The sequence below is a fragment of the Neoarius graeffei genome, chromosome 6 (assembly GCF_027579695.1).
Source record: "Neoarius graeffei isolate fNeoGra1 chromosome 6, fNeoGra1.pri, whole genome shotgun sequence".
Taxonomy (NCBI): Eukaryota; Metazoa; Chordata; class Actinopteri; order Siluriformes; family Ariidae; genus Neoarius; species Neoarius graeffei.
Genome location: NC_083574.1, coordinates 57,460,309 through 57,486,849, shown reverse-complemented (window position 1 = coordinate 57,486,849; position 26,541 = coordinate 57,460,309). Strand labels below are relative to the sequence as shown.

Below are 26,541 nucleotides of genomic sequence, written 5' to 3'. Positions count from 1 at the left end.
ACTGTGGCAAAGTGAAAAACTGTTCTGTGGTCAGACAAATCAAAATTTGAAGTTCTTTATGGAAATCAGGGACGCCGTGTCATTCGGACTAAAGAGGAGAAGGACGACCCAAGTTGTCATCAGCGCTCAGTTCAGAAGCCTGCATCTCTGATGGTACGGGGTTGCATTAGTGCATGCGGCATGGGCAGCTTACACATCTGGAAAGACACCATCAATGCTGAAAGGTATATCCAGGTTCTAGAGCAACATATGCTCCCATCCAGACGATGTCTCTTTCAGGGAAGACCTTGCATTTTCCAACATGACAATGCCAAACCACATACTGCATCAATTACAGCATCATGGCTGTGTAGAAGAAGGGTCCGGGTACTGAACTGGCCAGCCTGCAGTCCAGATCTTTCACCCATAGAAAACACTTGGCACATCATAAAACGGAAGATACGACAAAAAAGACCTAAAACAGTTGAGCAACTAGAATCCTACATTAGACAAGAATGGGTTAACATTCCTATCCCTAAACTTGAGCAACTTGTCTCCTCAATCCCCAGATGTTTACAGACTGTTGTAAAGAGAAAAGGGGATGTCTCACAGTGGTAAACATGGCTTTGTCCCAACTTTGAGATGTGTTGTTGTCATGAAATTTAAAAAAAAAAAAAAAACCTAATTTTCTCTTTAAATGATACATTTTGGGCGGCACGGTGGTATAGTGGTTAGCGCTGTCGCCTCACAGCAAGAAGGTCCGGGTTCGAGCCCCATGGCCGGCAAGGGCCTTTCTGTGCGGAGTTTGCATGTTCTCCCCGTGTCCGCGTGGGTTTCCTCCGGGTGCTCCGGTTTCCCCCACAGTCCAAAGACATGCAGGTTAGGTTAACTGGCGACTCTAAATTGACCGTAGGTGTGAATGTGAGTGTGAATGGTTGTCTGTGTCTATGTGTCAGCCCTGTGATGACCTGGCGACTTGTCCAGGGTGTACCCCGCCTTTCACCCGTAGTCAGCTGGGATAGGCTCCAGCTTGCCTGCGACCCTGTAGAAGGATAAAGCGGCTAGAGATAATGGGATGAGATGAATGATACATTTTCTCAGTTTAAAACATTTGATATGTCATCTATGTTCTATTCTGAATAAAATATGGAATTTTGAAACTTCCACATCATTGCATTCCGTTTTTATTTACAATTTGTAATTTGTCCCAACTTTTTTGGAATCGGGGTTGTATGTTAACAACCGCTGGTGTAACCCGGGACATATCTCCATAAAGACAGTTTTATGTTGCCCGGACTTGGAGCTGCTAACCGTTAGCCTGCGGCCATATTATCTGCCGAGGGAGTTCAGTCACGTGATCACCATCTGTGTTTACATCCCTCCGAAGGCAGATGCAGCTGCTGCATGTGAGACGATTCGCTCTGTCACAGCAAGGCTGCAGACACAGCCCTCTGAGGCATTTATGATCATTTCTGGGGACTTTAATCATGCTACTTTGGACTCTACTTTGGCTGCTTTTTACCAGGCTGTGGATTGTCCAACAAGGAACAACAGAACAATTGACTTGCTGTATGCTAATGTGAGGGATGCATACAGAGTCACAACCCTCCCCCCACCAGGGAAGTCTGACCACAACCTGGTTCTTCTACAGCCAAAGTACACCCCCCTGGTTCAAAGGCAGCCTGCAACAACTAGCTCCATCAGGAGGTGTTCCCCTGAAATGGAAGATGCCCTCAGAAACTGCTATGACATCACGGACTGGGATGTGCCGCTTAGCCCACACTGTGAGGACATAGAGGGGCTGACACACTGTCTGACAGATTACCTCAACTTCTGTGCAGACGTGGTCTCCCCTGCTAAGACTGTACGGTGTTACCCTAATAACAAGCCATGGGTAACACAGGAAGTCAAAGCTGTCCTCAACAGGAAGAAGGCCGCCTTCAGGAGCAGGGATAGGGAGGCGATGAAAGCAGCACAGCAGGAGGTGAAACACTACGTGAGGGAAGCTAAGGACAGCTACAGGAGAAAGGTGGAGCAGAAGCTGAAGGAGAACAGCATGAGGGAGGTCTGGGAAGGTGTGAAAACCACCACAGGCCACAATACAAAGACCAGAGTCATTGAGGGGACAGTGAAGAGGGCCCCCCCCACCCTCTCTGCAGCCATCTCTCCTTCTTCCCTCAACACACCTCCCCCCAGTCATCACAGCAGCCCCCTCCTCCCCCTCCTCAACACAGACTCCTCTATGCATTACTGCAGACCAGGTCAGAGGTCAACTGAGGAAGCTTCACCCCAGGAAAGCAGCAGGCCCGGACAAGGTGTATCCACGACTACTGAAGACCTGCACTGCTGAACTGGGTGAACCACTCCAACGCATCTTCAACCTCAGCCTGCAGCTGAGGAGAATGCCAACCCTCTGGAAGACATCATGTATCATTCCAGTTCCCAAAAAGAATCAGCCCAGCAAGCTGAATGACTCCCGACCAGTGGCACTCGCTTCACATTTGATGAAGACATTGGAGCGGCTCTTCCTCAGCCTCCTCAGACCCCAGGTACAACATGTCCAGGACTGTCTGCAGTTTGCATACCGGGCAGGTGTTGGTGTGGGAGACGCCATCCTCTACCTGCTACACCGAGCCCACCCGCATCTGGATAAGAGAAATGGCACAGTGAGGATCCTCTTCTTGGACTTCTCGAGTGCCTTCAACACCATCCAGCCCCTACTGCTTCAGGACAAACTGAACAGGATGCGAGTGGACCCCTGCCTGGTCACCTGGATCTCCAGCTACCTCACTGACAGGCCGCAGTACATCAGGCTGAAGGACATCACGTCGGACACTGTAATTAGCAGCACTGGAGCACCCCAGGGCACGGTGCTGGCCCCTCTTCTCTTCACCCTGTACACCGCAGACTTCTGCTACAACTCGGAGCTGTGTCATATTCAGAAGTTTGCCAATGACACAGCCATCGCTGGGTGCATCAGTGACGACAGAGAGGAGGAGTATAGGAGCCTGGTGAGGGACTTTGCTGTGTGGTGCAACAGGAACCATCTGCAGCTCAACACCTCGAAGACCAAGGAGCTGGTCATTGACTTTGGGAGGTCCAGAACAAGGCCACGACCAGTTCTGATCGAGGGAGTCGAGGTGGAGGCTGTGGATTCCTACAAGTACCTCGGGCTGTGGCTGGACAGCAAGCTGGACTGGACTTGCAATACCAATCATTTATACAGGAAGGGACAGAGCAGGCTATACTTCCTTAGGAGGCTGCGGTCCTTTAACATCTGCAGGAAACTCCTGTGGATGTTCTATCAGTCTGTGGTCGCCAGTGTCCTGTTTTACACCATGGTGTGCTGGGGGGGGGCAGTGCATCCAAGGAGGACACATCCAGGCTGGACAAACTGATCAGGCGGGCCGGCTCTGTGGTTGGCATGAAGCTGGACTCTCTGGTGACAGTGACAGAGAAGAGGTCTAAGGACAAACTATTGAACATCATGGACGATGCCAGTCACCCTCTGCACACAGTCATCAGCAATCAGAGGAGCCTGTTCAGTGACAGAATGCGCCTTCCCAAGTGCAGGACGAACAGACTCAAAAACTCCTTTGTCCCTCATGCCATCAGACTGTACAACTCCTCTCTGGGGGGGGAGGAGGGGTAACAGGAGGACAGAGGACAGGAACGAGCAGTAGCCTAGCCTAACAATAAGCAATACCGGACAATGTGCAATATAAAGTGGAATATCTTTCCTGCTCCCCCCTCCCACACTTACCCTAACCCCACTTCTCCCCCCCCCCATATCTTATTCCTTTATATTTGTATATGTAAATACTTAGTTTATTTTAATTTATCTAGAAGTTTTCTCTATTTCTTTTCTCTGTTTATCTGTAATGATGCTGCTGGAATCTTAATTTCCCTGAGGGAACCCTCCCAAAGGGATCAATAAAGTTTTATCTTATCTAATCTAAAATATCCAATAAATACACCAATAATTAAATAATTTTTTTCAATTTATTATTAAATGCATTTCAATTTACATTTCATGATTTGACAACATTTAACAAAATGATATATTAAAAGATTTACTGAAGGATAGATTGAAGGTTTGAAGGATTCTAATATGCAAATCAGGGCTGTTCTGATTGGTCTGAAAAAGCACAGTGAAGTGACCAAACTGTGGATCTGCAATCACAAAGCACAGAAGAAGCCTTTATTTGTCACATGCACATAAGCACAGTGAAATTTGTTCTCTGCATTTAACCCATCTGAAGCAGTGAATGCGTGCACACGCACGCACGCACGCACGCACACGCACGCACGCACGCACGCACGCACGCACGAGAGCGATGAACACATACCCAGAGTAGTGTACAGCTATGCTACAGTGCCCAAGGAGCAGTTGGGGATTAGGTGCCTTGCTCAAGGGCACTTCAGCCTAAGGCCACCTCATGTTAACCTAACCACGTCTTTGAATTGTGGGGGAAACCAGAGCACCCGGAGGAAACCCATACAGACTCCACACAGAAAGGACCAAATCGGCCGCTGGGCTCAAACCCAGAACCTTCTTGCTGTGAACCACTACACCACCGTGCCACCCATGCGTTAGCTGTGCGTCACATAGCAGATATGCTATAGGACACATCAGATAGACTTGAAAGAAGAGTACAAAACTGTTAATATACAAATTAACATTATTACTAAAATCTGTATCTCACTGTGTTGTACGATGTTTTGGTAATTAGAACAAGATTAACTTTGTTCCTTTCTTTGGTAGTACACAACATTAGCAGAGTGGGGAATTGATAAAATAAGTTCAATTTATATAGCACCTTTCGCACACCCAAGGTCACTTTACAATGGGGAGGGGGGGGGGGGGGGGGGGTGATGTGCCCTCCATGAACGATTTGTTCATTTTTGAACTAATCTTTTGTATGACTTGGGAGTAACATGTCCATTGTGCCCTGAGCTGCGCATGCACACCACTCAAGCCCAGCTTCGTTCACGAACTTATCTTTCAGATACGAGTCTCTTGTTCACTTGTCATGTGACTATTGAATTTTATTCCTATCTTTAAATCAAGAGCGAGGTCTTTCAATTTGAGAGCAGCATTTATTCATTTCACGTTCAGATGTTTTCCCCTCCTCTCTCAAATAGCCCGTGCTCCTGCTTTAAAACAAACAAACACCCACCACCAACTTGCACTCTCTCAATATAGCCCCTGCTTGCACTCAGATTGCTCTGTGCTTGTGAATCTTCTGCTCACAGATTTCTGTGCGCTCTCTGAGATTTTAATGAAATGACCCGATCAAAATTCACCAACCAACAGAAGGCAAGGTTTACCAAACAAATCATCACTGCCTCCTTGGGTGCGTTTGTTTTACTTCCAATTGGGTTACGGTTTAACAGTAACCTACTTAACACAATAGTGAAGTAGCTTTACTTCACTTGTTTTCTTGTACCCTTTTTGACCAACAGGGAACGAGTTCTTGAACTAGTTCTGTTCAGGATTCTTTGAACCTTGGTGCTAGCTAGCAAACTGGCCCATGTTTTCACCAGTTCTGAATGGAACCGTGGTAATCAAGGATGTGTCATGAATGGAGGGGGCGCTGCACAATGCACAACTGGAGTAAAAAGTAGGTGCAAGATGGCAGTGCACATTGATCACCTGTGAGCTTTTGTTCTGTTATTGCAGTTACAGTACTTGATTATGGTCCATTTTTTCCCAAAGACGTATCCTTTACCATTGTGTTCTCCATTGCTGCTCTACGCTTCCTCTCCAAACTTATGACATGCCCACTGATGTCACAGTTCATGCTCAAAAAAAAAAAAAAGCTATATTTTGGTTCCAGCTGGCAACTTTTCAGGTTCCAAACCAATTTATTTTTGTCAAAATGCTCCACACAGTTCAAAATTTGCTGCACGAACAAGAATGGAGCATATTTTCTGTTGATCAAAAAGGGGTATTGTTGGAGTTTTGGAGTTATCAATGTCCATATTTACTATAATAGCTACATATAGTAGCCCCATAGCACACTGGCTTCCAGTTAAACAGTAACTCTGCATAAGTAAAGTGAACGTACCCAAGGAGGCAGTGACTATTTCGTTTGTTAATATCATACCTTACATTCTACTGGCGGCAATAAGGGCGTAAGGGCGGCACAGTCGTGTAGTGGTTAGCATGGTCGCCTCACAGCAAGAAGGTTCCGGGTTCGAACCCAGCGGCCGGCGAGGGCCTTTCTGTGTGGAGTTTGCATGTTCTCCCCGTGTCTGCGTGGGTTTCCTCCAGGTGCTCTGGTTTCCCCCACAATCCAAAGACATGCAGTTAGGTTGATGTGGGGCGGCCTTGGGCTGAGGTGCCCTTGAGCAAGGTACCGAACCCCTGACTGCTCCCCGGGCGCTCCAGCGTGGCTGCCCACTGCTCCGAGTGTGTGCATGTGTTCACTGCTTCAGATGGGTTAAATGCAGAGGATGAATTTCACTGTGCTTGAAGTGTGCATGTGACAAATAAAGGTTTCTTCTTTTTTCTCCTTCTATTGGTTGGTGATTTTTTTTTTAGCAGAAGCAGAGCAAATTTGCACACAACCAGATTTTGTGAGCAAGAACAGAGTAAATTTGCATGCAAGCAGAGGCTATTTGAGAGAGAGCAGAGAAAGCATTGCAAAATCTGACCGTGAAATGAATAAATACCAAATTGAAAGACTTCACTCTTAATTGGAATAACATTCCACAGTGGTCACATGACAAGTAACAAAAGACTCATACCCGAAAGCCCTGGAGTCATGATCCTGAATGATCACTCCTCCCTACACTGAGAACATACAGTGGTCACATGACACATGAACAAGAGAACAGGTCTTTCAGTATCCGAGTCAAGAAAGAAGCTGAGCCTGAGTGATGCGCATGCATGGCTCAGGGAAAAACAAAGGGACATTCACTGAGACGACGTGTTAATCTAGAGTCATACGAACGATACATCACTACCCCACTCTGCTCACATTTTAGTTAGCGTTGGTGCCATGACCATGTTCTATCCAAAAAAAAATTAATCTTATCATTCTAATTAACAAAACATTGCATCAGTAAGATACAGATTTTAATTGTAAGGTTAATTTGCATATTAACCATTTTGTGCTCCTCTTTCAAGTCTATCTGCTGCTTCACCTAGCATATCAGCTATGCTCTTATCCATTTTGTCTGTGATTGCAGGCCCACAGGTTGGTCACTCCACTGCGCTTTTACACACCAATCAGAACAGCCCTAAATTGCATATTAGAATCCTTCAAGCCTTCAATAAACATTTCAATAAATCCTTCATTAAATATGTCAATAAATCATGAAACAAATTGAAACACGCTGCGTAATAATAAACCTTTCAGTTTATTAATATAATTAATTACTGATGTATTTATTGGACATTATTTATGGGTTTATTGATTGCCAGACTGACAATTATTTATATATGGAGTATGTGAACCTTTACTTTCAGGATCTGTTGTGACCCCTTGTGCAGCAATAACTGCAACTAAGCATTTCCAGTAACTTGATTGGTCCTGCACGTCGGCTTGGAGGAATTTTAACCCAATCCCCTGCACATAGCAGCTTCAGGTCTGGGATGTTGATGGGTTTCCTCACAAGAACTGGTCACACAACATTTCTATTAGATTACAATCAAAACTTTGACTTGGCCATTCCAAGACATTAATTTTATTCATCTTTAACCATTCTTTAGTAGAACAACTTCTGCACTTAGGGTCACTGTCTTGCTGCATGATGGACTCTCTTGAGATTCAGTTCATAGACAGACTTCCTGACATTGTCCTTTAAAATTCTTTGGAATAATCCAAGATTTATTGTTCCATCAATGATGGCAAGCCATACTGGCCCACATGCAGCAAAACAGGCCCAAACCATACTGGCCCACATGCAGCAAAACAGGCTCAAACCATGATATTATCACCTCCATGTTTCACAGATGGGATAAGGTTCTTATGCTGGAATGTAGTGTTTTCCTTTCTAAATACATAATGTTCCTCATTTAAAAAAAAAGGTCTATTTTGGTCTCATTTGTCGACAAATTTTTTTCCAATAGCATCATGGCTTGTACATGTGATCTTTACCAAATTGTAGTCAGGCAGCAACATTCTTTTTGGAGAGCAGGTGCTTTCCCCTTGCAACCCGCCATACACACCATTGTTGTTCAGTGTTCTCCTGATGGTGGACTTGGGAACATTAACATTAGCCAATGTGAGATAGGCCGTTAGTTGCTTAGAAGTTATTCTGGGTTCCTTTGTACCCTCGCAGACTATTATACACCTTGCTCTTGGAGTGACCCTTGTTATGGCCCTTTTCCACTACCCTTTTTCAGCTCACTTCAGCCCGACACGGCTTGCGTTTCGACTACCTCAGAACAGCACGACTCAGCTCGCTTCAGCCTTACTCAGCACCCAAAACTCGCACGGTTTTGGAGTAGGGCTGAAGCGAGCCAAACCGAGCCGAGTGGGGCTAGGGGCGTGAGGAGACACTCCCCTGTGCACTAATTGGTGAGGAGGAGTGTCCTCACATGCCCACACACGCCCCGCGAGCACGCTGGGATCTGTAAACCCGGAAGAAGAATTACGAAAATTTCTGAAGCCTTATGCGCCTCACCTCATCTATACGCTCTTGCAAGTATCTGTTGGCGTTGTCGGTGACAACAAGCCACAGCACCAAGACCAGCAACACTAACGACTCCATGTCCTCCATGTTTATTGTTTACTATCCAGGTCGTGAGACTACCGCTTAAAAGGCCACTGATGTCACTGTTTGCGCCGCCTAACGACATCACGTGATGTCCACGCACTTTCGCTAACTCCACCCAATGTGTCCACCCACTTCCAGCCAGCACGGTTCAGCGCGGTTGTAGTCGAAATGCAACTCCAACAGCCCTACTCAGCTCGACTCAGCCCAACTCAGCACGGCACGGCTCAGCCCAACTCAGTCGCGTTGGTAGTGGAAAAGCGGCATTAGTCAACCACACCTGTGAAGGGTAACAATGATCTGGAATTTCTTCCATCTGTCTGACTGTGGATTTGTGGAGTCCAAACTCAAGATTGTTTTGTAAGCTTTTCCAGCCTGATGAGCATCAACAATGCTTTTTCTGATGTCCTCAGAAATCTCCTTTGTTCATGCAATGATACACTTCCACAAACATGTGTTGTGAAGATTAGACTGATAGATCCCTGTTCTTTAAATAAAACAAGTCTCCCACTTCATTGTTATCCCATTGATTGAAAACACCCAACTCAAATTTCACCCTCAAATTAATTACTAATCCTAGAGTTTCACATACTTGTGTCACTCACCGATATGTAATACTGGATCGTTTCCCTTAATAAATAAATAACCAAGTATAATATTTTTATCTCATTTGTTTAATTGGGTTCTCTTTATCTACTTTTAGAACTTGTGTGAAAATCTGATGGTTTTAGGTCATATTTATGCAGAAATAAAGGGTTCACAAACTTTCAAGCACCACTGTACATTCATGATTTTTCTAATTCTCAATTAATGAAGTGATTCAGGACTCTGTTCTTTTCCCTTTCTCCCTAAGCCATCTGATGCAGGAGTAGTTTCACAAGGAACTGAATGAGATGTGCTGGAAGCAGGGAAGAGGGTATAGTATTTGAGCTTAAAACCCTTGTCTGTGCATTTCACATTGTCCATTTAATCCTTATTAACTTCTGCCCTTGCATTTACCTGCTCTTCTTTCTCTCCTCCTCCTCTATCTCCTTTGTTTGCTGCTGCATTTGTTCCTTCTGCTGATTCTCCACTGGCCCTTCCTCACTGCCTTCTTGCCTACTAAAGCAAAATTAATTTTGCCAATAGCCCCGCACTGAGAGGTATTTTCTTGCTCTGAGATTATACATAACTTATCTAAATGTAATTTATTCAAGTATGAAATATGCCTAGAACAACATTCCTTTGCTGTTCCTGAAACAACATTCCATTTAAAGGTGACGTATTATACCCCTTTTCCACAAACCGACAGTTCTCTGAGGTCTTAATGAGATGTCTAACATGCTTTGGTCAAAATACACAAGGATAAAGGCACCACAGCACCTTTCCCTGTCTAAACAGCCCTGTTGAAAATGGGTGATGAGTGCCTGTTCCATTAAATGATAAGCCACTGCTCACCCTACTCCCAGCACCCAATCAGGTAACACTTTCCTCATGAATATTAATTCCCAAAGGCAATTCTCAAGCCATAAGTGGAGACACTTGGATGAGGAGTTGGCATAATTTTAATGAGCTCCCCTTGTGACAAAGAAAGGGGAGCCAATATGTTCCCTTTAATCATCAGTGTGTGCCTCCAACATTTTCTTCAGAATGTACTGGTTGGTTTTCAGAGAGAATAGCTATTCTCTAACTCTGGGCTTCTTAACATAATCTACCTTTGCTAACTAAATGCTGACTTTAATATACAACTTAAAATACAACAAAAACAAGCAAAGACGTTCTTTCTGTGGCTGAACGTCAAAAGGTGTACTACGCTCTGCATGTAGGGCACTAGATAGGGTGAATAGCACCATTACGTTATACTCTCTGGAGGACGTAAAAAAAAAAAGTGTATAGAAAGTCACTCGCTCAAACAAGATGGCGGCTTATTTTTCTTGGATCGTAGGAAAGAGTATAGCACTGCTAAGCGAAATAGAGATGATAAATTGTAATACAAGAAAAAGAAATCAAACATTCAGCTGTGACATTGCCTCTTAAAATACCATAAAATGGGTTTTAAAAAGGAGTATTTGTGTTAGTAGAAAGGTAATTCCAGTAAGGCCAACTCTGTGAAGACTTGACCATTCGATAGCTCCAACCATACGTTCCAGCTCAGTACAGTTTTTATTCACAGTACGGCTAAATTGGAGGCGGAAATAGCATCAATCACAGATAGCCTGCCGATGTGAGCTGTGCCAGAACGTTCAGTGGGAAACTGATATGCTTGCTCGTTTGGGCAAAACTGTCAAACTGAACCTATATACGGTTAATTGTTTGATTTATAACAAGAGTCTAAAGCAGAGGTCTTCAATCTTATCCAGACAGGGTATCTGGCTCCAATTTGGTTGTAAGGAAAACCTGCAGCCTCACTGGTACTTTCTGGAGAAGACTGAAGACCCCTAGTATAAAGGGAATGTTCAACTAGTTAGAGACACACACTGATGACACAAGATGGCACAGACTGATAAAAAGAAATGGTGCTCAAGACCAACAAAGGGAAGTTGATACAGGAACATGCCGCAAGTTCATCACAGGTATTAAATTTGGTAAAAGTATACGAATTAAAAAAAAAAACAAATTTTTGCTCTCATTCATTTTTGAGGAACAAAAATGCAGGATACATACCATGATTAATAAAAGCAGCAGGTCCCAGCCAAAGCTGAGCACAGTTCTTACGCGTAGAGTACATGACACTGAAGTCATTCTCTCCATGGCGCAACAACATCTTCTCTTCATGAGCAGACAGCTCAGCAATGCAACCCACAAGGTGTTCAATTTCATCGTTCCTTTTCCTTAAGTGCAAGAACAAAAATGAGGAACACTTGCTATAATTTTGCAATATAAAAACAGCCTGAATGATCAAATGCCATCTGCCTTACCAATCTTTTGTTGCTACAATTTTGGCTCCATTTTGCTCAGAGGAATAGCGATTGCATGGAAGAATCTCAAACCCACTGTCTGCTGCAAACATACGCAAGTAAACAAAGACCTGCACAGAAAAAATTGTGCTGTTTAAATTTATGACCAATTTTGGAAAGGAATAGGCCAGGTTTATACTTGCTTAAGTAGGAGTAGGAAAGATGGCTCTTGCACATACCAACATACGATAGGTTCATCCTGGCATATCAATTGTGCATGTCCAAAAAATTAACATGACAACATGATGCACTGGTGTAGTGTAGTACCACTATACTAATCTAGACAGCTTTTCAGCATGAATTGATCTAACTGAATTCTTTTGTCCAGTTCAAACCTTCCTAGATTGCTTTGGGTACCAATCATCTAGATCAAGATTAGTAAATAATATGAATATTAGTAAATTTGTACATTTTCCCCCCACAGATGCAGCTCATGACATCTTTTCTTTAAGATCTCTGTGCTACTGCAGTCAAAAAAATGTGTGCATGAAATCGCTAAATAAGTAATCCTGACAAACAGCCATGTTTCGGTTCTGGCAATCGTGAACAGCACGACTCATAACCTCTGAAACTGCAGAAGCACCTTTAGGCGCATGTCAAGTATAACCCTGGCATTATTGTGACCACATTTTTATTGTTTATTTATTGTAAAACATTTACATGTGCTTTGAACAGCTTCTCCTGGGCCTTTGTCTTATTGAAAAAGTGATGTCTTCTCCAGTCTGCAGAGGTCAACGCCTGGAAAGCTTTTTCCAGGTTGTCATGCTTCTTGAAGCTTTCAATCACTTCTCTAAGCTCCGATTGTCGGCCCTTGATTGGACGAAATCTAAAAGTGAATCACACTCAGGTTATTCACACGTGTTTTCTTATCTGAAGACTAGCCAACACTTATTAGTAATATGACAGCACTGATGTGCCAAAGGTAAAATTTAAGAAATACAAACCTTGTATTCATCTTGTGAGTCTGAAAACCCAAGTAAGAGTCCAGAATCAGGCTGGTGGACAAGTCATCATATTCACACAGCTCCTTAGCCGTCATCCCTGATGAGGGCACATGGCGCCTCTCTGGCTCTGGGGCTGCACCACTGACACCTAACAAACAAGGAAGTATAATTTGATAAAATGCTGAAGACACTATGATCCTGCAGTTGAAAGAACAGTTCAGGCACTCTTTTTCTTTGTACTTGGAGCACTTACGCCGGCTGCATCTCCTGCCACTCGGGGAGCTTTTGCTCTGGCGCAGGTGGGCCCTCTGGCCATTCTGCAGTCTGGTCTTCCCAACGGGCTGATTGCTGGAGAACCTACTGCCATGTCTCCTTCCATTCAGCACCATGTTCTTGGATTCTCCCATCTACTTCATACCAGCAGGCTTTCTGGTGAAGGCTCATTTAGCTTCTATGTACGTCTGAGAAATCATGAGCAACATGCGACAAGCGGTTTTATTTCCCGCTTGCAGGACTATTAGAATATATACTATGGAGTGTAACTTTCAATCCTGCTTGCACCTGTTAAAAAAAAAAAAAAAAAAGTGTGTCATTTATTGCAAATAGGAATTATAACAAGATAATCTCATCTCATCTCATTATCTCTAGCTGCTTTATCCTGTTCTACAGGGTCGCAGGCAAGCTGGAGCCTGTCCCAGCTGACTACGGGCGAAAGGCGGAGTACACCCTGGACAAGTCGCCAGGTCATCACAGGGCTGACACATAGACACAGACAACCATTCACACTCTCATTCACACCTACGGTCAATTTATGCCGCTTTTCCACTACAAACGCGGCTGAGTTGGGCTGAGCCATGCCGTGCTGAGCTGGGCTGAGTCGAGCTGAGCGGGGCCATTGAAGTTGCATTTCGACTACAACCGCGCTGAACCGTGCTGGCTGGAAGTGGGTGGACACATTAGGTGGAGTTAGCGAAAGTGCGTGGACGTCACGTGATGTCGTTAAGCAGCGCAAACAGTGACATCAGTGAGCTTTTAAGCAGTAGTCTCACGACCCGGATAGTAAACAATAAACATGGAGGACATGGAGTCGTTAGTGTTGCTGGTCTTGGTGCTGTGGCTTGTTGTCACTGACAACGCCAACAGATACTGGCAAGAGCGTATAGATGAGGCGAGGCGCATAAGGCTTTAATTATTCTTCTTCCGGGTTTACGGTGTTTACAGATCCCAGCGTGCTCGTGGGGCGTGTGTGGGCATGTGAGGACACTCCCCCTCACCAATCAGTGCACAGGGGAGTGTCTGCTCACGCCCCCAGCCTCACTCGGCTCGCTTTGGCTCGCTTCAGCCCCACTTCAAAACGGTGCGAGTTTTAGGGGCTAAGCAGGGCTGAAGCGAGCCGAGTCGTGCTGTTCTTTCGTAGTCGAAACGCGAGCCGTGTCGGGCTGAAATGAGCTGAAGCGAGCTGAAAAAGGGTAGTGGAAAAGGGCCATTAGAGTCACCAGTTAACCTAACCTGCATGTCTTTGGACTGTGGGGGAAACCGGAGCACCCGGAGGAAACCCACGCGGACACGGGGAGAACATGCAAACTCCGCACAGAAAGGCCCTCGCCGGCCACTGGGCTCGAACCCGGACCTTCTTGCTGTGAGGCGACAGCACTAACCACTACACCACCGTGCCGCCCAAGATAACAATATATGACAAAATTAAAAAACAACCAGTGTGTGAAATAGCCCATTAAAGAAAACGATAAGCAAATGTAGGCACGGTGGTGTAGTGGTTAGCGCTGTCGCCTCACAGCAATAAGGTCCGGGTTCGAGCCCCGTGGCCGGCGAGGGCCTTTCTGTGCGGAGTTTGCATGTTCTCCCCGTGTCCGCATGGGTTTCCCCCACAGTCCAAAGACATGCAGGTTAGGTTAACTGGCGACTCTAAATTGACCGTAGGTGTGAATGTGAATGGTTGTCTGTGTCTATGTGTCAGCCCTGTGATGACCTGGCGACTTGTCCAGGGTGTACCCCGCCTTTCGCCCGTAGTCAGCTGGGATAGGCTCCAGCTTGCCTGCGACCCTGTAGGACAGAATAAAGCGGCTAGAGATGAGATAAGCAATATACTGATTCACAGAAGAACTGGGTCTGATTGGAGTTGCATGACTGAGACATTTTACCATTTAAAGACTAAATAGGATCTGGATTTTCTGTGCAGGGTTACTTTACGCTTTAAAAAGCTAAATCTACTTTTAAAACAGCTGCAAACCGGACAGCAGGTTACAGTTGATAAACTGGCCAGTTGCTTAGTAACTCTTAATAAGTGTAGACTGCCGCCCATCGGTTGCCAAGAGAATTGAAGCCACATGCTGAAAACAACGCAAGGTTTCCAAACATTTCCGCGTTCGGAACTATTGCGTGCTCGCCGATGACGTTAAATACACTTATGCTATCTTTAATCATCATAAATAACACGTCGTGACTGAAAACTTGTTTCTGTACATTGCGCGACCAAGCTAACAGGCTAATATCGCGGTCCATTTAACTATCCAAACAACGCAAAAGGGCGGTGGACCCAAATCAACAAAACTTGCAAAGCCAAAGCAATACCAAGCAGCCCATTGTGTGGACTATTCATCTATTATATTAAATACTAGCGTGTGGTGTGGTTTTTTTTTGTTGTTGTTGCTAGCTTTGCTAACTTGATAAACGCGGTTTGGCAATAGAGACAGCTAGTTTTATCTAGTTCGCTTTTCAGCAGCTTGTCCAAGTAAAGCGAGAATATCCATCTCGTTTAAAGAGCTAACTGCTAGTTAGTGTTTCTAAATAAGTAACAATTGGGCAACTGGCATGTAGCTCGGTAGCTAAAAGACACTAAAAGCATTATAATTTCACTCACTATCAAGACCAGGGGAAAACTGCTGCATATTTATTTTTCGTTGTTTTTGCCACGCGTTATCGTATAATAACCAAGTACTAGTTAAACGAGTAAGAGAATTCGGGCCTACAAATGGCTAAATGCTAAGCTATTAGCTAACTCAGCCCGACGTGCAAGATTGCTAATAACTAGCTAGCCAAACATAGCTCACATGCTACCTACCCAGTTGGCTAAACCAGACCTGGAAAGTGTTAAATAAAGACCGTTTTGAAAACGAGAGCGAGTCTGTGGCTTAATACTCACTTTTGTTTTTCCTATGTTACGACATGTCCGTCACAAGTGCCCGAGACGAGCGGAATGTCTTACAAAATATTCCTTATAGCAAGCAAAAACTGCAAGATAATTTACATTGAAATTCAAGATGGCGGCAGGGTTTGGCTATAGTGGAAAGATAGGACACAGAACCTCCTCCGAAAAAAATAGGCCCAAAACCTATTGTTCTTGTCATCTAGTCTGATGCTCGCTGTGATTAAATCCACAGTGAACCCAAACGCGCTTTTACAGAAGCACACATTGAGAGTTTATCAAATACTATGAAATCTGCGAAAACTTGACTGGGTACAAAGAGCCCGTTGTTATTTCCCTTTAAATGTCCACTCGTGTGAGTGCGCAGCTCGCCGGCGTGCATAGCAACAACATCCTCTCAGAGCTGCTCGAGTTCCCTCAGCTCTTTAACTCCGGTATTTACAAAGAGTGCCGTTTCGATTGTAGCTACTGGCACATCAGGCTGTGCTACAGTAATCACTAGCAATATTTTCCATTCTGTCGCAATCAGTTGTTAGATGTGCATCAGTTGCCCTCACTTTCATAAAATCTGACGCATTTTTGTTTGGGTGTTCCTTTTCACCAATAAAGACATCCTGTAAAAGGTTTTGACCATATTCAAAAGTCTAATGGTGGCACCATGAGGTTCATTTTTTGCCAAAAAAACGCTTATTTTATGTTTTCGCGTAAGGTTTGAATCAAGGCAAGGCAAGTTTATTTGTATAGCGCATTTCATACACACAGGCAATTCAGTGTGCTTCACAAAAAATAAAAGCATAAGAACAGTAACAAAGAATTAAAGTAAAAGTGAAATCATTAAAATCCAAAATTAAAATAAAGAATTAAAGTAAAATCATTAAAAGAAATTATGTCAAAGGAAATTAATTACACTTTAGGTAAAAAATTAATCAAGTGAAAGCATCTGAAAACAGCTTTGTCTTGAGCCTGGATTTAAAACTAACAACAGCAGGAGCATTTTTGATCTCATCTGGAAGTTGGTTCCAAAGCTTAGCAGCATAGCAACTAAAGGCTGCTTCACCACACTTCGTTTTGACAGCTTACTAGCAAGTTTTTCTCCTGTGATCTTAGAGACCTAGTTGGTGCATATAATTGAAACATATCCAGTAGGTAGCTGGGTCCCATCCCATTTAATGTTTTAAATAGAAGAAGTAATGCCTTAAAGTCAGTTCTATAGCTCACTGGGAGCCAGTGCAGAGACCTTTGAATCACAATGTTGATTTCTTGTGACCCAGAGATCATGTTAAGAACCTTTGCAAGGGATTGAGAAGCATTAATGTGATTCGTAATACATTTGTATTGTTTAAAAGTAGTTGAACAATGATTCAATGAACAGCTAAAACTCAAACTGTGCTTGATAATATATTTAGAATATGTACTAAAAATGGGCGGCACGGTGGTGTAGTGGTTAGCGCTGTCGCCTCACAGCAAGAAGGTCCGGGTTCGAGCCCCGTGGCCGGCGAGGGCCTTTCTGTGCAGAGTTTGCATGTTCTCCCCATGTCCGCGTAGGTTTCCTCCGGGTGCTCCAGTTTCCCCCACAGTCCAAAGACATGCAGGTTAGGTTAACTGGTGACTCTAAATTGACCGTGAATGTGAGTGTGAATGGTTGTCTGTGTCTATGTGTCAGCCCTGTGATGACCTGGCGACTTGTCCAGGGTGTACCCCGCCTTTCGCCCGTAGTCAGCTGGGATAGGCTCCAGCTTGCCTGCGACCCTGTAGAAGGATAAAGCGGCTAGAGATAATGAGATGAGATGAGATTTCACCCAGTGTGTTTTCTTACCAAAAGGAACATAAAAACAAAAATGCATCATGATCGGAGGAACTTTTCATTTTTAGGGGGCAACTGATGCACCCTAATGTTCCTACTACATTTAAAGGCGGGGCAAGTAATTTTTTAGAAACAGTTTTTGTCTTCAAATTCTCGTTACACCCTGACAGCAATGAAATCAAATGCTCTGACGATTAAAAAAAAAAAAATCCATCATCTCATCTGTGGCAGTCGTAGGGCTGTAAAAAGCCCGTCCAATCATTTCATTCGTTCCAAATGAAATGGCTGGATGGCCTACCTGCCAACCTCCCTGTGCGCATTCTGCTCATACACTCATTATGCGTGACCACAAGACTACAGTGGTGCTTGAAAGTTTGTGAACCCTTTAGAATTTTCAATATTTCTGCATAAATATGACCTAAAACATTATCACATTTTCACACAAGTCCTAAAAGTAGATAAAGAGAACCCAGTTAAACAAATGAGACAAAAATATTATACTTGGTCATTTATTTATTGTGGAAAATGATCCAATATTACATATCTGTGAATGGCAAAAGTATGTGAACCTTTGCTTTCAGTATCTGGTGTGACCCCCTTGTGCAGCAATAACTGCAACTAAACGTTTCCAGTAACTGTTGATCAGTCCTGTACACCAGTCTGGAGGAATTTTAGCCCATTCCTCCATACAGAAGAGCTTCAACTCTGGGATGTTGTTGGGTTTCCTCACATGAACTGCTTGCTTCAGGTCCTTCCACAACATTTCCATTGGATTAAGGTCAGGACTTTGACTTGGCCATTCCAAAACATTAACTTTATTCTTCTTTAACCATTCTTTGGTAGAACGACTTGTGTGCTTAGGGTCGTTGTCTTGCTGCATGACCCACCTTTTTTTGAGATTCAGTTCATGGACAGATGTCCTGATATTTTCCTTTAGAATTCACTGGTATAATTCAGAATTCATTGTTCCATCAATGATGGCAAGTTGTCCTGGTCCAGATGCAGCAAAACAGGCCCAAACCATGATACTACCACCACCATGTTTCACAGATGGGATAAGGTTCTTATGCTGGAATGCAGTGTTTTCCTTTCTCCAAACATAATGCTTCTCATTTAAACCACAAAGTTCTATTTTGGTCTCATCCGTCCATAAAACATTTTTCCAATAGCCTTCTGGCTTGTCCACGTGATCTTTAGCAAACTGCAGATGAGCAGCAGTGTTCTTTTTGGAGAGCAGTGGCTTTCTCCTTGCAACCCTGCCATGCACACCGTTGTTGTTCAGTGTTCTTCTGATGGTGGAGTCATGAACATTAGCCAATGTGAGAGAGGCCTTCAGTTGCTTAGAAGTTACCCTGGGGTCCTTTGTGACTTCGCCGACTATTACACGCCTTGCTCTTGGAGTGATCTTTGTTGGTCAACCACTCCTGGGGAGGGTAACAATGGTCTTGGATTTCCTCCATTTGTACACAATCTGTCTGACTGTGGATTGGTGGAGTCCAAACTCTTCAGAGATGGTTTTGTAACCTTTTCCTGCCTGATGAGCATCAACAATGCTTTTTCTGAGGTCCTCAGAAATCTCCTTTTTTCATGCCATAATACACTTCCACAACCATGTGTTGTGAAGATCAGACTTTGATAGATCCCTGTTCTTTAAATAAAACAGGGTGCCCACTCACACTGGATTATCATCCCACTGATTGAAAACATCTGACTCTAATTTCACCTTCAAATTAACTGCTAATCCTAGAGGTTCACATACTTTTGCCATTCACAGATATGTAATATTGGATCATTTTCCTCAATAAATAAATGACAAAGTATAATATTTTTGTCTCATTTGTTTAACTGGGCTATTTTTATCTACTTTTAAGACTTGTGTGAAAAGCTGATGTTGTTTTAGGTCATATTTATGCAGAAATATAGAAAATTCTATAGGATTCACAAACTTTCAAGCACCACTGTAGGTATATTGGGGTACTAATAGCCATGTTCGTTGTTTACATTCATTATGATAATGCTACGTGTTGTCTTACACGTGAACGAGACATGACGTACACTACCATTCAAAAGTTTGGGGTCACCCAGACAATTTTGTGTTTTCCATGAAAAGTCACACTTTTATTTACCACCATAAGTTGTAAAATGAATAGAAAATATAGTCAAGACATTTTTCTGGCCATTTTGAGCATTTAATTGACCCCACAAATGTGATGCTCCAGAAACTCAATCTGCTCAAAGGAAGGTCAGTTTTATAGCTTCTCTAAAGAGCTCAACTGTTTTCAGCTGTGCTAACATGATTGTACAAGGGTTTTCTAATCATTCATTAGCCTTCTGAGGCAATGAGCAAACACATTGTACCATTAGAACACTGGAGTGATAGTTGCTGGAAATGGGCCTCTATACACCTATGGAGATATTGCACCAAAAACCAGACATTTGCAGCTAGAATAGTCATTTACCACATTAGCAATGTATAGAGTGTATTTCTGATTAGTTTAAAGTGATCTTCATTGAAAAGAACAGTGCTTTTCTTTCAAAAATAAGGAAATTTCAAAGTGACCCCAAACTTTTGAACGGTAGTGTAGGTGAATGTGGACACCCCCTGCCCGTGTGTTTTGGAGGAGTGACTTGAGAGGGGGTGGGATTTTACTAGCTTAAGGCCAATTTATCCCTCTTCTTTTTCTTTTGGCTGATCCCGATTAGGGGTCACCTCAGCGGATCTTTCGTCTCCATTGCTCCCTGTCTTCCGCATCCTTCTCTACCACACCTGCCACTTTCATGTCCTCTCTCACCACATCCGTATCTCCTCTTTGGCCTTCTTCGTTTTCGCATGCCTGGCAGCTCCATCCTCAACATGCTCTGCATCTCTTCTCAGGATGTGCCCATACCATCTCAGTCTCATCTCTCTTAGCTTAATTCCCAAGCTCTCCACATGTGCTGTCCCTCTGATGTGCTCGTTTCTTATCCTGTCCAACCTCCAATCGCAAACCTTAACATCCTCAACTCCGCCACCTCCAACTTTGCCTCCTGTCTCTTCGTTAAGGGTACGGTCTCCAATCCATACATCACAGCTGGTCTCACTACTGTCTTATACATCTTATCTTTCACTTTTGCTGGGACTTTCCTATCACAAATGACTCCTGAAATCCTTCTCCAACTGCTCCACCCTGCCTGCACTCTCTTTCTCACCTCACTATTGCAGCCCCCATTAACCTGACATGCACCTTTCCATTGATCTAACGCCGCACTGCGGCAATGCAAACCGCAATAACTGTGATCGGTCAGTCAGATTGGTAGCATTTCCAGCTGCTCTTTCTTTTCCACGAAAATCGGAAATCTATCCATCCATCCATTATCTGTAGCCGCTTATCCTGTTTTACAGGGTCGCAGGCTAGCTGGAGCCTATCCCAGCTGACTGTGGGCTAGAGGCGGGGTACACCCTGGACAAGTCATCAGGTCATCACAGGGCTGACACACAGAGACAAACAACCATTCACACTCACATTCACACCTACGGTCAATTTAGAGCCACCAATTAGCCTAACCTGCATGTCTTTGGACTGTAGGGGAAACCGGAGTACCCGGAGGAAACCCACACAGACACGGGGAGAACATGCAAACTCCACACAGAAAGGCCCATGCTGGCCGCTGGGCTCGAACCCAGAACCTTCTTGCTGTGAGGCGACAGTGCTAACCACTACACCACCGTGCCGCCAATCGGAAATCTATTATCACAATATTTTGTTAAGAAGACAAGAAGCATCTATTGGTCACACGTACACTCAAGCACAGACTTCAGCACACAGTGAACTTCCTCCTCTGCATCTAACCCATCTGAAGCAGTGAACACATGCACACACACATACCCAGAGCAGTGGGCAGCTATATTACAGTGTCCAGGGTGCAGTTAGGGGTTAAGCACCTTGTTCAAGGGCACTTCAGCCCAACCTTCAGGCCATAGCTGTCCCAATATATAATATAAGTATAAAGTATAAGGCTGCAGATCATTATAACGGCCAGTTTGATCTTGCCTCTAATCCTTTAGATTTTATCCCACTGGCATTATTTTTGTGCCTCGTTTCTGAGGGCGCAGTGCGACTCTGGTGTCGAGCTGCTCATACTGCTGAATGCAGACAAGTTAAAACACTTCAGAAATTCTTTCAATGAGAATTCTGTCTGTCCCTCTGAGTTACATGTCAATCCTGAGACCGAGATGCTGACCTCTTCTGCTCCTCAGACCTGCCTGATTCATCCTGATGCCTTATGTCTGGTTGGAGTCTCATCACATTGCTCCTGTGGAGGACGGCCCCATATGGACAGTCGAAAGTCGCACTTGGAAGATGCTCTGGACAAATACAGTAATGCTTTTATGGCTGAGGATGACAGTTAACTTGTTAACTTTAGGACTGCAGTTGGCATGAACAGTTTTGCTCTCAAGTTTCCATCAATGAACAGTTTATGACTACAACAAAACAGACTTCATGTTAAAACTATAACAAATTTCCTGGTTTCACAGTTATGCTTTGTGACTATATAGAACACTGTTATAGAATCAAGTTATTTATAATCACACTGTCTGTTATCGCTGTTGCAGTCAACTCAGAACAAAATAGTTCGATATCTGCTCAGTGCCTCTCCTAGGACCTATATAGGTCATGTTGAGTTTGAGCAGGTCAAGATGTTGCCAGTGAGCCTACGAGTCAAACAGCTTAAATTAAATAACATGCACAACATTATTCATGGTAATGCTCCACAATATCTTTATTTTTTATTAATCTTTATTATTTATTTATTATTTATAAAGATATTATTAATAGCTTTATTAATTTCCCCCCTATAATTGTAAAGCGACCTTGGGTTTTGAGAAAGGCGCTATATAAATTGAAATTATTATTATTATTATTATTATTATTATTATTATTATTATTATTATAATATCTAATATCTGCCTTTATTCCAAACTCTTCCTGCCATAATACCCGTTCAGGCACCCTCTCTTTGCTTATCCCTTCTGTTAGATCTTTTGGACAGTGCTTGCCTTTGGAATGGTTTACCTAGTCATATACGGTCTCAGTCTTCCAAAAGTGCTTTCAAACATCTAGTCTGAACCTTTTTATCTCAACAGCTTTTAGAGGAAGAACTCAACCCTTTTATTATGTCATAATCTAACTAGTCCTCTGTTATTATATTGTCTTTGTCTTGTTAATTTTGATACAAGTATTTGTTTACTCGTATTTTGCACTAAGTATTTTTTGTACAGTATTATCTTTTTATATTTAAATTATTATCCTATTTATTTATATTTATTTATACTACTCATATATACCATATTTTTCTTTATTTTAATTTTACATTCTATATTTTCCCTTCATTTTGTCACTTGATTTTATGGACCACAATGGAAATAAGTGTTTTCACTTTCTTGTGTCATCCATGTATTTTTACTGTATTTACAATTGTTTCTATGTATTTACATTGAATTTACTAAATAAAATCAATCAATCAATCAATCAATCAATCATCATCCAAATGAGGATGGGTTCCCTTTTGAGTCTGGTTCCTCTCAAGGTTTCTTCCTCATGTAATCTGAGTGAGTTTTTATTTGCCACCATAGCCACAGGCTTGCTCATTGGGGATAGATTAGGGATAAAATGAGCTCATGTTTAAAGTCTTTAATTTTCTGTAAAGCTGCTTTGCGACAATGTCTATTGTTAAAAGCGCTATAAAAATAAACTTGACTTGAATTCACTTGGTTTATAATTAATCGCATGAAGTTTCTTTTCCCCAGTGAATTTGTTTCAAAACAACATTTTGTCCGTGTTATTTTCTGTTTATTATTCCTCCAGTGACATACGGAACTCGCATTCTGCTCTTCTTTTATGTGTAAAAGCAGTAAATTCTGGTGTTTCATGCGATAGCACCGCCGAGAGGAGACACACACCTTACATGCAAGTGTAAATGCGCTTCACTCTGTGCAAGCATCAACAATATATCTGTAGATTCAATGCAGAAGTATAAATCGGCCTTGACTAGCTTACTCTTGCTGGTTTCTCCAAAATGACCTACCCTGCTGTTAAGTAAGGAAACAAACATGGCAGGTTATAGGACAGTGATCAGTAATGAGGTAGTATGATATGACTCGACAGGAAGTTGACTATTTTCCAAAAACAACAGGCTCTGAACTGTTTCATTCCGCTTCTTAATTTGCTAACTTTTAAAATTTTTAGTTTATTAATGAAAGACATATTGTGCTATTTTGCCATTTATAGTTATATCTGAGAGGCAAGTTAATTCCTGTTATTAGTTACCTTCTAGCAGCTATAGATATTTGTTCCCTGCCTTCATAGATATATTTTTTAAATTCTCTTGAAGTTAAAAAGAAAAGAAAAAAACATATCATGTTACAGAGAAACCAGATAGCTCAAACAAACTCCTTTGTCTGGCAGAAAACATGCTGGGGTGGGTTTCCCAAAAGCTTCTTAACACAAAAGAGCATCTTAACTAAGAGAGAGACTGTTCATTGTGGTGCTCGCTCTACCATTTAATGATGATCTTTGTGCTACGATGCTTTTGGGAAACCAACCAGGCTGTTACAACGCACTGACACTTGAGACCCCTTCCATAAATGTGAAATAAATGTCTCCTTATAGAAACTTTCACCATATCAATGACATGTTTAGGCCTATTACAATGGGTTTGGAAAGTAATCAGACTCCTTCATTTTTTGCACATTTTTATTTTGCATTGTATTTTATACTTTATTTTGTATTTTATTTGTTATATATATTTTTTTGTTAGAAATGGATTAAAATGTATGCTTTTGGACATCAGTCTACACAAAATATCTCATGAAGACAAACTGAATACAAAATATTTTGAAATTATTACAACTTTATTAAAAGTTAAAACCTGAAATCTATAATTTAGATAAATGTTCAGAGCCTTAATTTACTATTTTATAGAAGCAACTGTAGCAGCCATCTTGTTGGGTAAGTCCCTACATGCCTTGCACACCTGGATGTTGGCAGTTGTTCCCATTCTTCCTAGTAGGTCCTCTCAAGATCAATCAGATTGGATGGGGCTTGTCTGTGAACTGCTATGTTCAAGTCTCTTCACAGATGTCCTACAGGGTTCAAGTCTGGGCTTTGGCTGGGCCACTGAAGACACTTGTCTTAAAGCCACTCCAGCCTTGTCTTAACTGTATGCTTCTAGTCCTTTTTCATACTGAAAGGTGAACCCTGCCCCAGTCTGAGGTTGTGTGCATCTGGAGCAGGTTTTGTTCAAGGACCTCACTGTATTTTGCTGTATTCACCCTTCCTTCAATTCTAACAAGTCTCTCTGTCTCTGCTGCTGATCATGACAGCCCCAAAACATGATGTTTACACCACCCTGTTTCACCATAGGATTAGTACTAGCCAGTTAATGAGCAGTACATGGTTTGGAGTTCACGTGGAGTTCAGCCCAAAATTTAAATTCTATGTCTGATTTTTGCCTCAGAAATCAGAGAAAATGCCAAAACCAAAATTTGCAAAGCTCATAGAGGCATATCCAAGACAGCTCAAAGCTGTGATTGATGAATTGATTTTGGGAAGGTGAATACTTATCAATTAAGCAGTTTTTAGATTTTAGAATTTTTTAATTGAATTCAGTAATTAGGAGGGCATCTGCAGGGACAGGAAAGCTGGTCAGGATTGAAGGAAAGATGGATGGCACTAAATACAGGGCAATTCTGGAAGAAAACCTGTTTGAGTCGGCCAGAGGTTTGAGACTGGGACAAAGGTTCACGTTCCAGCAGGACAATGAGCCTAAACATACTGCTAAAGCTACACTGGAGTGGTTTAAAGGGAAACATTTAAATGTCTTGGAACGGCCTAATCAAAGCCCAGACCTCAATCTAATTGAGAATCTGTGGCATAATTTGAAGATTGCTGTACACCAACGCAGCCCATCTAACTTGAAGGAGTTGGAGCAGTTTTGCCTTGAGGAATGGGCAAAAATCCCAGTGGCTAGATGTGCTAAGCTAATAGAGACATACCCCAAGAGACTTGCAGCTGTAATTGCAGCAAAAGGTTGGGGGCGGGGGGAATACTTATGCACACTCCAGATTTCGTGTGTGTGTGGGGGGGGTTAATCTTAATTATTGTTTGTGTCACAATAAAAAACAATTTGCACCTTTGAAGTGGTGGGCATGTTGTGTAAATCAGTTGGTGCTACCCCCCCCCCCCCCCCCCCCCCAAGAAAAAAAAAAATCCATTTTAATTCCAGCATGTAATGCAACAAAACAGGACAAACACCAAGGGGGATGAATACTTTCGCAAGACACTGTATATACTGTATAAATCTGGAGTGTGCATAAGTATCCCCCCCCCCAACCTTTTGCTGCAATTACAGCTGCAAGTCTCTTGGGGTATGTCTCTATTAGCTTACATGAACCAACTTTATTTGTTACAGTAGTACATCTTTATATTCCTTATTTGGAAAATGTGGAATATATTATTCATGACAGTTTTATGACATGCAAGGGTTTACATAAGTTCTGACTTTGACTTATCAGGCCAGAATCTGATGCCCCAATACTAAACTATACCTGTACAAAACTGTTCCTTTCCCTGTAGTTAGGGTAGTATGCTCTAATGTGCATTTTTTACCTGTGAAGGTGAATTACATAGAGTATATTACACGGTGGCATAAAGATATGAAGTTTATCTTCGATTGGTGAATATATTCATGAGTGAGCACAGCGAACGAGTGAAATATTGTTCAACACGAGAAGATAAACTTCATATCTTTGCGCCACTGTATAATGTTCTTTATATTATATAGACACATCCACAAAAAAAACCAACCCCGCAAGTTAATCATTCTCATTATCTCTAGCCGCTTTATCCTTCTACAGGGTCGCAGGCAAGCTGGAGCCTATCCCAGCTGACTACGGGCGAAAGGCGGGGTACACCCTGGACAAGTCGCCAGGTCATCACAGGGCTGACA

The 26,541-nt window shown here is 42.8% G+C and overlaps 1 protein-coding gene across 2 annotated transcripts in view; it reads right to left on the bottom strand.

Moving 5' to 3' along the window:
* Window positions 1-16,318, bottom strand: part of kmt5b (lysine methyltransferase 5B) — a 41,950-nt gene extending 25,632 nt beyond the window's left edge. Inside the window, exons 1-6 of one of the 2 annotated variants that reach the window (XM_060923925.1) lie at window positions 15,747-16,318; window positions 12,840-13,147; window positions 12,587-12,734; window positions 12,303-12,468; window positions 11,604-11,713; window positions 11,350-11,516 (exon numbers count right to left, since the gene is read on the bottom strand). In XM_060923925.1, coding sequence (XP_060779908.1) covers window positions 11,350-11,516; window positions 11,604-11,713; window positions 12,303-12,468; window positions 12,587-12,734; window positions 12,840-12,993 — 745 coding nt within the window. In that variant the 5' untranslated portion in view covers window positions 12,994-13,147; window positions 15,747-16,318. Of the gene's footprint in view, window positions 1-11,349; window positions 11,517-11,603; window positions 11,714-12,302; window positions 12,469-12,586; window positions 12,735-12,839; window positions 13,148-13,388; window positions 13,708-15,746 lie in introns of those variants that run through there. The other variant, XM_060923926.1, reaches the window with a different exon arrangement.
* Between the last annotated feature and the right edge of the window lie 10,223 nt (window positions 16,319-26,541).